The following is a 15,493-nucleotide window of genomic DNA, read 5'->3' as shown; positions in this document are numbered from 1 at the left end:
CTCATGATAACATGAAATTGGGTAGACCAAGAATTGGTGACATTCAGGCTGCAGAAATTCTTTGTGAAAGCCATTGGAGAAACCCCATTATCACTCAGCAGTGCTAATGTAATACAGCACTACTTGGAAAACTTTACGCAGACTTCTGAAAATATATCCTTATAAATTGCAAATTTTATTTGAATTGAAGGAAGCTAAATTATACGCAGTAGAAATTAATATTGTCAAGGTTTGCGTAGTAGTGTCAAACATCATTATTATAAAATTAACAAAAACGATTGTTGTTGACGTCACGGAAACACCATTGAATAAGTATGTCATTGTTGCCACTAGCAGAAATGTAGCGCAAAATACACAAGAAATTATAACTGCAAGAATCATCTGCCCCTTAGACTTTTTGAGCATTGTATAAACAGCTGATACTTTTTTTTTCGATAGCATATAGACTTCTAGACTTCGTTTTAAAAAATATCTGCGATAAGTATTGTATTTGGATAGCGTGCTGATAAATATCAGTACTATACTATAGGATTGTTCAAATTTCAATGTTGGTTAAATGTAAAGTAGATTAACAAATGAAGTCTATAGTTTTTATTATTTTTTTATTGGCTTCCCGCCCTTTCCGATTATCAAGCTGGCGTCAGTTAATTTAAGGATAATAACTTTTGTTCTTTGTCTACGTGAAATGGAAGAGCTAATTGCTGTGCTATGAAACCTACACTATGGACTTCAAGTGAGTAGCGGAAGTATTTATTATAATTTTGTATGTTATTTACTTATTTGTGTATATGTGTGATATTCCTAAATTTATTGGATTAAGGGGACTACTCTAAGTAAACCTGTTCCAGTGTCTTGTTTGCCCCACTAAAATTCTGTATTGATATGCTAGAATTTTAATTCGAATTTCGTGCGTGGAAAACTCACTCGTCTATTTGCAGTCGCTTTTAAGTTCAAGCATTGCAAACATTTAGGCTAAAATGTGAATCTTAGATCCCGCTACACACAATACACGGGAGAAAAAACGTAATTAAATAACTGAAAATAACCTCTAAATTGTAGCACATCACTCTACCGACAAGATGTAATCACTGCGAAAGCTATAAGCCCACCCATCTCGTTCCAAATACTGTATCTTCGGTTCTTATACACCTGGTCAATGATTGTGTGACATTTTCACACGAAATCATCACATAACTCAGTAGTACCACCATTATGGTGCACTACGCGAGAAAGCACTCCTTTCCTCGGTTCAGGGTAAATCTATTTCTATAGGCCTACATAGGCTACCAAAAAATGTATATGCAACAAGGCGTACCAAAAGCCTGGACAAACCAAACCTGCCACTGATCCTCGATCCGGAAACTTGCTTGTTTATCTTTCCAGATATAGTCTATATACTATGTCTATTTGTAAAGTTATAGATCTATCATTTCTCAGTTTAATTTCATAATTAAATAACTCAACGTCAATCCCGTATTTGGTACGTACCTCACGCCAACTTACCCGCAACATACGTAGATGCAAGATCATTCGATCAGTAAGGAGACAAGGCGTTGTCAGCACATTGATCCCCCAGATTTTACATAAATACAATATTTACTGATGTATTAATTTACCACGTACTACTATTCCTAATGAAGAGCGAAGAGGTTGAGTTCTGGTAAAACGTGGAAGGAAATTAAGCCAGTCGTGTCAGATGGAGGTCCTTCATTGGCGCCCTATCCTTCTCTGAGGAGTGAAAAAACATTACTACTACTACTACTACTACTACTACTACTACTACTACTACTACTACTATTGTTACGAACATTATTATTATTATTATTATTATTATTATTATTATTGTCCGTGGCTTAACACCCCTAAAAGACCCAAAGTCTACCACCCAAACTGCTGGCCTTATGCCCATTAAATCCTCAAAGTAAGTGGACGATCATCCGACCAATACGGAGGTACGGTATGGTTGGTCAACACAGATTTGACGTAAATACAATTACGTATAGACGAATTACCGGTAATTAAATATTACAAACTATTATTTTTATCATCTGGGCCCCCTGTAGCAGGAAGTTCTCGAGCGAAGCGAGTAATAAAATATTATTGCACAGTCTGGCGTACTTAAATGAGGAAAGAACATTAAAAAAACGTTGAGTTTTCCTGATGTGTGGTTTGCCGTACTTGCGGGCGCAGTCGCTGGAACAGCTGACGTCTAGGACTTGCAACGAAAGAACGACAGGAATTTCGAGTTCCACAGAACAGCTCGTCGTAGTTACGTGCAGTGTGGCAGCATTTACTTTCTACCACGTGCGTGTCAATTCATTTTGTTTTATTTCGCAAAACGAGGACGATTCTAACAGCTCATACCCGTTCTTTTTTCAAGTCCTGCCTTTTACTGTATTCTTTTTTATATTCTCACGTAATATGAAGATACTCAATCAGACAGCGGATTTTCGGTCCCGATACTAAGCGTTAAAGGCTGGTTCACAATAAACCGGGAACGGAAGCGATAACGAGAACGGAAATATTGTTAAAATAAATGTATTTAAATGTGAGCATTCACAATTAACTATTGTGAATGCTTACATTTAAATACACTTATTTTAACATTATTTCCGTTGTCGTTTCCGTTCCCGGTTTATTGTGAACCAGCCTTAAGTGTACGTCAGTTGCAGGGAAGTAAATGAGCTCGTTGCTACGCTTCCTTCTTATGTCTTGTCGCTATGTGGGAACCGAAAATCCTCTGCCTGCTCATTATAAATATAAAACAGACAATATTGTGATTCTGCGAAATTAAATTAGAAATTTTGATGGAAATATACCTTTTTAGCATCGCGACAGAGAGAAAAGAATGAATGTCACTAAAGTAAATAAATAATTGATTGTGTCTTTTATTTGTTCTGGAAAGACATGTCACGAAAGTAAATAACATGATTTCTTGTGTTTTATTTGTTCCACAAGGATTGAATGTCACGAAAGCATATAACATAATTTCTTGTGTGTTTTATTTATTCCGTAAAGATTGAATGTCACAAAAGTAAATAAATAATTTATTGTGTTTTTTATTTGTCCTGCAAAGATTTATGCCACGAAAGTAAATACAGTAACTTGATTTCTTGTGTGTTTTAATTATTCCGCAAAGATTGAATGTCACAAAAGTAAGTAAATAATTTCTTGTGTGTTTAATTTGTTCCGCAAAGATTGAATGCCACGAAATTAAATAACATAATTTATTATGTGTTTTATTTGTTCCCATTTGCCTGCTCTCGGATTTCCAGATTAGTACCTACTGGTAATCTCTTTTTCACTATCACTGTTATTATTAAAAATGCAAACAAAATTATCAAATATTTATTCTTATTTTTATCTTGTTGCTAAATGGTTACTATGGAAACACCAAAACTTACAAGTATAGCATTATGAAAATGTATCTAAATGCGGTGCTTGGTTGCTTCAGTTGAATTTTTCGTAACTAACCAAAATTTGTATATTTAAAGATGTTTTTCTGCAAATATTTGAATGATGAAAAATTTAATTTATATAACTCGTGACTAAACGGTGCTTTTCTTTACTAGTTTTAGGAATTAACTGACTCGTTAAAAGCACCTTTTTAGCCACTTACTACATAAATTACTACTATCCAACACCTAATAAAATAATCCGTTGCTATGTCGATATGTAATAATGTTATACTTTATATTCGAATTTTGTTTCTAGAGACGAGTAGATATTTCCATTTTTGTTTCCTAGTCACTAGTTGCCGTTGCGAGAAGTGATTTTTGCAAAGTTTTATCCACTCTCTCCTAGAAATAGTAACATGAATATAAATTATAATTTTATATGTTAAATACCGGTATTTAATATTGCATATAATATTGATTTATTAAGAAGCGTTGGATAAAATTAAAACAAAAGAGTTATGGAAATGTTATTTTTGTAACGTAGTTTATTAATTGTCTGTCCTCTGAATTTGTAACTAGATATGCTACTGCTTGAGCACTACATAAAATAAGTTAGGTGACTACTAGACCTAAGAGAATGTAAATAGTTCCCTCCCCCCTTTTTTTCGCATGGCGTGGATGTACCGACATCAACTTGAGCTTGCACCGAGACTCATTACTGGTAATTGCAGTCAGCCGTGGAGAAAAGAGAAAGCGATCTGAATGTGAGATTTCGCCTCAATAGTGTGGACACACGTGCTGCAGTTGATTTTGCAGTGAATGTTTGTTATGCCTTATTCAAAAATATTTCAGGGACCTTCAGTATACAAAGAGAAGCAAATTATGCTTTCTTAGGTTTCAACATGAATTTTATTGAATAGTGCTGTTCTGTGTACGTTAGAGTAGTCTTGCAGGATAGGAATGGTTTAAATAGAGCCTTTCTCTGAATTCGCGATGGGTATCGAATATACCCGGGAGTATTAGATATTTGAAAAGGAAGAGATTGAATCAGCCTTTCTGTGGTTTAGGAGGTTTTCTTGAATGTTGAGGAATGTTGGAGTTTTACTTGTATCCTATAAAGGAATATACAGGGTGGAAGTGAAATAACCCTGCAAATTTTCAAAGTGAATAGCTCATGTTGTATGTAACAGAAACGTTTAATACCATATTGATGGAAAGCTCATAGTTTTCTCAGAGAAAAAAAATATTTTTCACAAATGTTTAATACCCTCTTATTCAGGAACTAGCCTATTGCGAGTACGATCTGTGATTTTTGTCCATATCGATAGAAAATCTAATAATGAATAATTTATTCCTCTGGCGTATTTCCTTAGCGTGAACTGTTTTCATGTAAATTTGATTTAAAAGTCACTAGTTTTAAGCCACTGACCATGCGAACGTTATAGTCGGAGAGGAAGAGGTTCACCTAGGAGACAGATCTGAGTTCGTTGACATCGTACATCTCTATTACGAGAAGAAAGAGCAGTGTGTTAGCGGCGATATTGCCAGGGTACTGAATCTTTCAACTTAATTTTCTAATTATTATTTTGTGGGTTATTTTACGACGCTGTATCAACCTCTCAGGTTATTTAGCGTCTGAATGAAGTGAAGATGATAATGCCGGTGAAATGAGTCCGGGGTCCAGCACCGATAGTTACCCAGCATTTGCTCATATTGTGTTGGGGGAAAACCCCGGAAAAAAACCTCACCCAGGTAACTTGTCCCGACCGGGATTCGAACCCGGGCCACCTGGTTTCGCGGCCAGACGTGCTAGCCGTTACTCCACAGGTGTGGACTTTTCTAATTAATTAACTGTGCATTTATTCACAAAATGTAATATAGCTTTTCTATTTGTATTCATCAATAATTCATTCTAATAAATGTACCCTATCTTCCCTTTCATTCTACAGGATTCTTTCACTTCCACACTGTATTGAATCAGAAACTTCATATAAATTAGAGGGCCTTGTTGAATATCTGGGAGTATTAGACTGAATTAGAACATTTTTACGGATTAGCTGGGTTTCTTGAATATCTGAGAGAGTTGGGAGTTTTAAAGATTGAACCAGATTGTAGATTGAACCAGAAATTTTCTGTGGATTGTTGAGTATCTGGGAGTACTATTATAGTTTAAATAGGACTAGATTGAATCAGAACATTTCTGTGGTTTAGTGGGTCTTGCTGAGTGCGATATCTGGAATTATTATAGTTTGAAATACGACTGGATTGAACCAGAACATTTCTGTGGATAAGCGAGACTTCTTGAGTATCAGGAAGTGCTGGACGTTTTAAAAATAAAGAGATTGAATCATAACGCTTCTATGAATTAGCGAGGCTTCTTGAATGTCAGGGAGTGTTGGAAGTTTTGAGACTATTAAACATAAAGAGATTGAATCATAACATTTCTGTGGATTAGCAGGACTTCTTGAATATCAGGGAATGCTGGAAGTTCTGGGAATTTTAAGTAGAAATAGACCGAATCGTAACGTTTCTGTGGGTTAGCGAGGGTTCTTGAATATCAGGGAGTAGGCTACTGGAAGTTCTGGGATTTTTAAGTAGAAATAGGTTGAATGGTAACATTTCTGTGGGTTAGCGAGGCTTCTTGATTATCAGGGAGTGCTGGAAGTTCTGGGAGTTTTAAGTAGAAATAGATCGAATCGTAACGTTTCTGTAGGTTAGCGAGGTTTCTTGAATGTCAGGGAGTGCTGAAAGTTCTGGGATTTTAAGTGGAAACAGATCGAATCATAACATTTCTGTGGATTAGCGAGGCTATCAGGGTATGCTGGAAGTTCTGGGAGTTTTAAGTAGAAATAGACCGAATCGTAACATTTCTATGGATTAACGGAGTTCCTTAAATATTAGGATGTATTGAAATTTTGGGAGTTTTAAATAGAAATAGAATGAATCAAAATGTTTCTGTGGGTTAGCTGGGCTTCTTGAATATTAGGAAATTTTAAATAAGATTAGATTGAATGAGAACTCCCCTGTTGATTAATGGGGCTTCTTGAATAGCGAAGAATGCAGGAGTTTTAAAAATTCATTGTTTAATTGATTGACTTTTTCTCGCCATTTCTCTTACTCTTCTTTCTATCTTTCAATGCCAATTTGTGAAAATCTTTATCCTAGTAAGTAACATCATAGAAAACTAGATTCTCACAATTGACTCTGCTTCTAATTAATACAGCTTCTTAATGTTCATAAGGTTTTTTTTAGCCTCTATTAATCTAAGTATTTGTTATGCACTAGCAAATATTTTCCTTACCTTTATCTTATCAGTAAGAACTCGTCAAGTTTTGGGACAATGGGATGCGTATAAGGGATACAGGATATGAATGATATTTTTCCAGGACTTTGTATTATGATATATATTTTTGGACTTCCAAACGAAAGAAAAGAAGTAAATAATAAGAGAAAGGAAATAATAAGCAAACAAGGGAAAATAATAAGCAAATAAATGGAGCGGAATCGGCAACTAGACGGACATACTTTACAAAAGCAAGAGAAAAATGATATAGAAAAGAAAGTAAAACGAAATAAAGAAAGAAGCAAAATAGAAACACAGCTGAAGGAACATGCAAGGATGGGATGGGTCAGACGTGAGAGAGTGACAGACAACATGTTGAAACCGTTTCTCACATCATAGAAAAGCGCTAATCTTATTTCAACACTTCTGTCAAAATATTTAAATCAAGCATAGTACCGAAATACTTCCATAGATTATCAGGTATAATAATAAAAGTGTTTGTATGTATGTATGTAAATTGGAAACAGAAATAATAACAGGGGAATAAGTGGCGATCAGTGAAACGTGATAAACTTTAACACCTCCCCACTCCGATTGCATTACCCTGTAACACAAGACAGTGGAATCAATAGCAAATTCCTTTCACCTCTGTGTACCCTGAAGGTAACGTGCACCACACTTTAATAACAGCTGGAATAAACAAATAATACTCACCTGGGACATAGACTAATATGAATAAGAAAGCAAGTGGAAAGTCTGGCGACTGATGTGTTATGAAATCGGACTGTTGACATGCTAGCCGTTCATGAGGATCTAGTGCACATATGGACAGCATGCAGCTAGAAACTTTTCACAACTTGCAATACCATTGATAGTAATTCGACCATTACACGATAATAATAATAATAATAATAATAATAATAATAATAATAATAATAATAATAATAATAATAATAGGCAGCCACCGGCGTAGCTCGGTGGGCTGAGGCGCTTGCCTGTCGATAAAGAGTTGCGCTCGGGTGTGGGTTCAATTCCCGCTTGACATAGGAGAAGAGAGAACAGTTTCCTTGAGGGGACAAAGCAAAACCATAGAATCCCCATATAACGGGGTTATGGGGGACATAATTTACCTCCTCCCCCCGTTATAGCTTGACCGTGGTACAGTTATATCGGAATATGATCATTTAATGAAGATATTTTCGGGGGCATGTTTCTTACAGTGTTACATTCATATCCGCGATGTTTCGGACCGAGTTGTATAGGGCTTGAACTGTAGGTCTACTGCAAATTATAATAAGGCATAACTTAAAACAATCTCCCTCTTTTTCTCTCTCGTACAGAAACACATGCATACATAAATAACACTACGTAACAGTGCTAACAGAAACTTTTTTATATGAAGTTTACCTTCCTGAAGATATCATATGAAATTTAAACTATTTTATTTTATTTCGTCTTTAAGTTTACATATATTATACCGGGATCACTTTTCTTTTTTCTGCATTGTTGTGCAATATGTTATTCATATTTTTCCAATTGGTGGCCTGAACACCTGCAGACTTGTAACACATGAGTAAGGCTGTTACAAAAGAAACTTTACAGTGCTTCCATTCCTCAAATGAGGTATAGAAGTTCTTATACTGACTTACTTACTTACAAATGGCTTTTAAGGAACCCGAAGTTTCATTGCCGCCCTCACATAAGCCCGCCATCGGTCCCTATCCTGTGCAAGATTAATCCAGTCTCTATCATCATATCCCACCTCCCTCAAATCCAGTTTAATATTATCCTCCCATCTACGTCTCGGCCTCCCCAAAGGTCTTTTTCCCTCCGGTCTCCCAACTAACACTCTATATGCATTTCTGGATTCGCCCATACGTGCTACATGCCCTGCCCATCTCAAAAGTATGTTCCAATTATAGAAGTTCTTATACATTCAGAAATTTAAAATAAATGTTATAGTTCAGACACATGATCTGAAGATATTAATTCATCAATTTAAGCACAGAAACTTAATCATAAACAAAAGCAAAAAGATCTTTTGAATTCAATATTTTCTAACGTTAATAGAAAAAAAAAGAGTTGAGACAAGTTTGGGGGGGGGCAGTGCCACCATTCCCCCTCCCCATAACTCCGCCTATGCCGCTTGGGCTGATTATCTGGTTGGGTTTTTTCCGAGGTTTTTCCAACCGTTTATTATTATTATTATTATTATTATTATTATTATTATTATTATTATTATTATTATTATTATTGTCTCATATTTCTATTCATTGTAAATGTCTCACGCATTTGACTCAGTATTTACGTTTTATTATGCTTCTTTCTTTCTTTCTTTCTACATATTATATTATGTGTCTCACTTATATTGACTTATTGTTTCCATTGTATTATGAGTATCTCTTTCAATTTTTGTGTACTACATTTGAGGGGCTTAGAACAAAAAGCAGGTAAGTGACGGAAACCTAGTTTTGAGGAAATTGCAGTTAAAGTTCTACATGCAATGGAATATTATACACTAGTTTGGTGAAATGATGCCCAGATAGCAGCACTGCACAGTGTGATCACTTACCTGATTTTATCCCAAAGAAACATCCTTTTGGGCTGTCACTTACCTGCTTTTTGTTCTAAGCCCCTCATTTGATGTATTTGTAATGTTCTTTGTATCGTAATTTCACTCCTGGTTGAGTATTAGAGAAGATCCTATGGCCTCAAGTAATAGTTTTAATATCTTAAATTCTATTGAGTCTCTATGGCGCCCGAATTTTCTTAGGACTCCACTGTTAGCCATTCCTCTTCCTACCCCATTATCTGTTTTTAAAAAGTGGCAGCAATAGTTACACGGCATTAGTAACTTCTATCTTGGACCACTTTCTCCTTGTGCGTAACCTGGGAGGGATGGGTGAAGTAAAGCATGGCCTCGATCCCGGCCTTCCAATCCGTCGCCCTTCCTTCCGGCTACCGTCAGAACGCTGGGGAATCCCGACCAGGAGTGCCACCGCTCTCTTTGCGTGTTGAAACGTCACGGTCTCACCTTGCCGGTGTAGCGGCTGGCTGGACGGTCCAGTCCGTCACAGCGCTGCCAGCCAGCAGCACGCTCTGCCATGGGCAATAACAGCAAGAGCGACTCTCAAGATGTCCTCGCGGCTCAAGAACCGCCAACCAGGGGGTCCTGGTCGAACCAGCTGGAGTTCATCCTCTCCTGCCTCAATTACGCTGTCGGCCTGGGCAACGTCTGGCGCTTTCCCTACCTCGTATTCAAGAATGGAGGCGGTACGTACCATTTCAGAAACAATTTTGGTGTGTTGACTGTGCTCGGCGACCGAAAATCAGTGCGATTTGTTAAACCCCGGGATGTTTTTTTAAAAAGCACCGCGAATTGATTGATCCCTTGCAGATTTTAGCATAGTCTTTTACAAATTTTAGATCACAGACCTGTTTCTTGAGACAAGTTGGCAAGCAATATTATGACAAGTGACAAGTTGAGACATTCTTCTTTCTTAAGTATTTTTGACAAAACTGTTAGGCTACAGTCTTTTGTTGACAAGTTTGAGAAATGTACAAAATAGTTAACTTAATTCGTTGTTAACTAACATCTATCCAGTGGCGACTCGTAATATTTTTTGTAAGTTATGTAGGATATGAGATTGACTGATGACGAAGACAGAAACTAATAATAATAATAATAATAATAATAATAATAATAATAATAATAATAATAATAATAGTAATAACAATAGAGCAAACGCAATTAATTTCTTGCTGCATTTAAATTCTTCTAAATGATCAAATACAACTTCAGATTACCATTAAGTACGAGAAAAATCCGTACCGGCACCGGGAATCGAACCCAGGACCTCTCAGCTGTGCGCGCTGAGTGCTCTTAACCAACTGAGCCATGCCGGGACACGATCCACGACGCTGGCCGAACTCCTCTCGTAGTATTATGTTACGGCCTTACTACCTGCATTTAAGACGATACACGTCATATATATATATATATATATATATATATACAGGAGCGCATATTAAATGACTTTATGGCCATATTCAACAACAGTTTTTGAAAACTGTTAACATTATATATGTATCAAATTTCATTGCATATTACATGACTAGTGTGAACTAGTCGGTTTGTTTTATTACCATTAAGTACGAGAAAAATCCGTACCGGCACCGGGAATCGAACCCAGGACCTCTCAGCTGTGCGCGCTGAGTGCTCTTAACCAACTGAGCCATGCCGGGACACGATCCACGACGCCGGCCGAACTCATTCATATTTGATACATACAACTTCTGATATTCTTTCGGTAGTCCTATCATCTGAAAGTCCTGTTAATTCTTGTGTTTTAGTATAACTTATTTTATTTATTTTCATGTAATTTTGATTTTTATTCATTTTATTTTTATATTATATCATTTTAAATTATTTATTACTTCGTTTATTCTGTTCTTTTAAAACGACCAATGAACTGCATTTAAGGAGGCTGCAAGAGTACTTGAAAATTCGTATTGTAGTCTCTGACAAGGTCTCCACCACCCAGAAAGAAGGGTCGTAGTATTAGGATATACGGTCATATCCTCAAACGTGGTTAAAGTTAAGCCATACCTTGCCCTCCGCACTCTCCCCTTTCCTTAACTTCACTGCTAGAAAAAAACCGTTTGCTGTAAGATATTTGGATGGTTCCTGGGAAAGTATTTCTCAAGTCTGAGATGTGCTTTGGCGACAACTCTCGACAGAAAGTGGAAGTTTGAAGAAAATTATTACGTCGGGACGCATTAAAAATCAAAATCTGTAATTAAACGAGACACGAAATTAAACTGTAGGATCATCATCATATCCTTCATGGAGGAATCGCCATTGCATCTATTAGGTCCACACCTGTGGAGTAACGTTAGCGCGTCTGACCGCGGAACCAGGTGGCCCGGGTTCGAATCCCGGTCGGGGCAAATTACCTGGTTGAGGTTTTTCCGGGGGTTTCCCTCAATCCAATATGAGCAAATGCTGTGTAAATTTCGGCGTTGGACTCCCGACTCATTTCACCGGCATTATCACTTTCATTTCATTCAGACGCTAAATAACCTGAGATGTTGATACAGTATCGTAAAATAACCCACTCTGTTTTCTGGTTGTGCTAACTGATGGCGTTACATGTCAACAATGTGACGTCAGAACTTGTGTTCCCTTTCTGCCCAGCGACACTCCTGCATTTTATATTTTGAAAATTGGTTAATTAATAACCCGACACATTCCTTCATACAAATTTCCAGACTAAACACCCAGGGAACCTTTCTTCTTCAAAGAAAATTCCCCCACAGTCATCCATGGGAATCGAACCCGAAACCTCCAGATCTGGTAGCCAGCATGCTGGCTATCAGACGACGGAGGCATTCAAATAGTTAACTTAAGAAAGTAATCTTTCAATGCACATTTCATCCTCGTTGCTCATTTACTGTTTTTCTTCTCTACCGCCAGGGGCACAAACATTTTGACGCCTTTCTCTTTTCGACCGCCAGGAGGTGCAAGAAGCGTGAGTCACAAGAGCGATTTTTTTAATAATGTAATTTTGTCTTAATACGGTAGTAATTTAAATGTTAATTAATTGATCATATCGTGAAACATGTATCGACATATTAGTCTCTTAATACGAATTTTTACTCCATTTGTATTGCATTTTTTTTTCCAGAAAAAATATTCATCTTAGAAAATGTGTTTTCGAAAAGATGTGTATTTTCCTGGACCAAAAATACAAATTCGCTCATTTGACTATAGTGGAAGCTTCTTGTGTCTCTCATAGTGAATATAAAAACTCCTTTTGCACGCCCAGCTATAGAAACAAGAACTAAGGAGCAGGCAAACAAATGACTACCAGTAACAAAATCTGAGTGCCGTGTATTCAAACTTTACCCTTAAAAACAGCAATAAAAAAAAGTAAAACGAGAAAACAGTTATTTACGATACAAGTTTTAAAACTGTAATTTTATTTTGCGAGTAAGACGCTTATGAAACGATAGGCAACTCCATGATATTATTTGGTGGATTGGAACCCCAAATCCTCGCATTCTGGCGATTCAGTAATTTATAAAGATGGGAATGAGCTTCGTCTGTAAATCACACATTCTTCACTCATTCATCATCCTGATCATTATACCCTACCACAAGACATCTTTATATTCTTCATCCTATACAGTTTCAGTTGCTAGAAATTGGAACTCGCTTCCGAGTGACATAAGGGGTTGTTGGACAATAACTTCATTTAGGTCAAAATTGCATAAATTCTTACTTAACAGATGAATTGCAGATTAATATTTGTTACTTATAATGAAACTAACATCTGTCCATTCTTATTATTATTATTATCATTAATTTTTCTAAATAGATTTACAAAACCTCTAATGGCAATTACATTAATATTCTCATTATAGAAATAGAAATATATATATATATATATATATATATATATATATATATATATATATATATATATTCTCCCTGTAACATAGTCCTAGTAAGCTTATATTAAATTAATTTTCATCATTTTACTAGCTATCTCAAATATTAAATTAATTATAATTCATTGAATTAAATTAGCTCATAAATTAAGTTACTACTTTACCTTATAGATTTATCTAAATTTAAATAAATGTGTAGTGAAGAATATTGCTGGAGAACCTTTTAAGTGTAGTGTAAATATTTGTAATTTAAATTTATGTATTGTATTGATTAAGGCTGGTTGAGTGGAAGAGAAGGCCTTATGGCCTTAACTCTGCCAGCGAAAATAAAACATTATTATTATTGTTATTATTATTATTATTATTATTATTATTATTATCATTATCATTATCATTTTGTTTCTAAATAAAATGAAACATTTTTTTCTACGATAGTACGTAAACTTGCATTTTACCCACTGTTATCAGTGCGTAAAAAAGTAATAATCAGTTAATCACTTTACGCAATGCTGTTCATTTTACATACTGTCAAAAAATGCAATATTCATGTACAAACTTCATTTAGTAAAAAAATTAATGCATTACCTCGATCTTTCATGACGTAAATATTACACTAATGCAAATAAGTACCTAACAAATTTAATATTCACATTTACATTTTAGCCCGTATTATTCTGAAGTTACTTCTGTAGTAGGCTACTCATTGTAACAAGATTTAGCATTCAACTTTTCCTTACCGCTATATTGATTATATAGTCGATTTAGACGACCATGAAAATAAAACATTATTATTATTGTTATTATTATTATTATTATCATTATTATTATTATTATTATTATTATTATTATCATTATCATTTTGTTTCTAAATAAAATGAAACATTTTTTTCTACGATAGTACGTAAACTTGCATTTTACCCACTGTTATCAGTGCGTAAAAAAGTAATAATCAGTTAATCACTTTACGCAATGCTGTTCATTTTACATACTGTCAAAAAATGCAATATTCATGTACAAACTTCATTTAGTAAAAAAATTAATGCATTACCTCGATCTTTCATGACGTAAATATTACACCAATGCAAATAAGTACCTAACAAATTTAATATTCACATTTACATTTTAGCCCGTATTATTCTGAAGTTACTTCTGTAGTAGGCTACTCATTGTAACAAGATTTAGCATTCAACTTTTCCTTACCGCTATATTGATTATATAGTCGATTTAGACGACCATGAAATCGTGATCATGAATAAAACAGGCTGTAATTCCATTAGATACTTATTTCTTAATGGTTCTGAGTTCAGACGGCTGTGAAATCGTGATCTTATAATCTCTCAAACTTGAAATTAATATTTATTTAATGTAAATCTGTGCTTTCGCCTATCGTAGAAAAGACTTAGTATGATACACATTGGTAAAGTTATCTTTTTGGCCCTCGTGTGTTTGTGAAACGAGGAGGCTTTACGAATTTGTATCACAGTTTAGTATATACAGTCACGAAGCTCAATACGTAGTAAATATGCATCAATAGATAGTTGCTAACCACTAGGATCGTTAATATCGCCTCATTACAGACAATGCGAAATAATACCGACACAATCTATTGTTCCTAGCACCCTCACAACTCAAGTTTCGTGACTGTATATACTAGACTGTGTTTGTATCATAAACAACTATTAATTCTCTATGGCATAGTTAAAACCATTGTGAAATATTCTCCCCAGCTTGCACAACAATTACCTGAAAACAATAGAAAAATATTATATCAAGTTTGCGAAATATAAAACACTAAAAACGGGTATATTTTATTGAAGTATCGGTACCCACTATGTACGTACGTATGTATGTATGTATGTTTGTATGTATGTATATAATTGAATTAAATTGTCCCGGATTGGTCAGAATTATACTGGAAATGCTTGGATTGTCCCGTGTTTCGTCCTAGTTACCCTGGGATGCTATTTTGCTCTGCTGGAATGTTGTGTCACATAATCAACAAGGAACTACCAATGTAAGACTGATGTGTGGTGTTGTTTTGTTATTCCATTATTTTGTACTCTGCTTCTGGGAAGAAAATAGTTGTCTTTAACAATAACATGCTGTTCTCAAGTACTGATTCGACAAAGACTTAAGTCGCAGTACCGTTAATATGTACCGTTTCAATAATAATATAACCGTAATATTTAACCTAAGCGAGAGTTGTCGGAGTTGAAGCTGCCAATAATTTAAAGTTATGCTTACTTTTTATGTTTTCATAATTTTGTAATAGTAGAGTATAATGTCTTGGTTTATTTCCATCTCACGCACATATATTGACACATCTACGCACACAGAATCATACGCGAGTTGCTTCATA

The 15,493-nt window shown here is 35.4% G+C and overlaps 1 protein-coding gene across 2 annotated transcripts in view; it reads left to right on the top strand.

The window, feature by feature from the left end:
- The first annotated feature begins 629 nt into the window (after positions 1-629).
- LOC138690960 (sodium-dependent proline transporter-like) overlaps positions 630-15,493 on the top strand; it is a 68,757-nt gene continuing 53,893 nt past the window's right edge. The window contains exon 1 of one of the 2 annotated variants that reach the window (XM_069812554.1): positions 630-733. In XM_069812554.1, the coding sequence (XP_069668655.1) occupies positions 709-733 (25 nt within the window). In that variant the 5' untranslated portion in view covers positions 630-708. Of the gene's footprint in view, positions 734-9,693; positions 9,955-15,493 lie in introns of those variants that run through there. The other variant, XM_069812553.1, reaches the window with a different exon arrangement.

This window comes from Periplaneta americana, chromosome 16 (assembly GCF_040183065.1).
Source record: "Periplaneta americana isolate PAMFEO1 chromosome 16, P.americana_PAMFEO1_priV1, whole genome shotgun sequence".
NCBI classification, from domain to species: Eukaryota; Metazoa; Arthropoda; class Insecta; order Blattodea; family Blattidae; genus Periplaneta; species Periplaneta americana.
The sequence above is the reverse complement of the archived record's forward strand: the minus strand, read 5'-3'. Positions and strand labels throughout refer to the sequence as shown.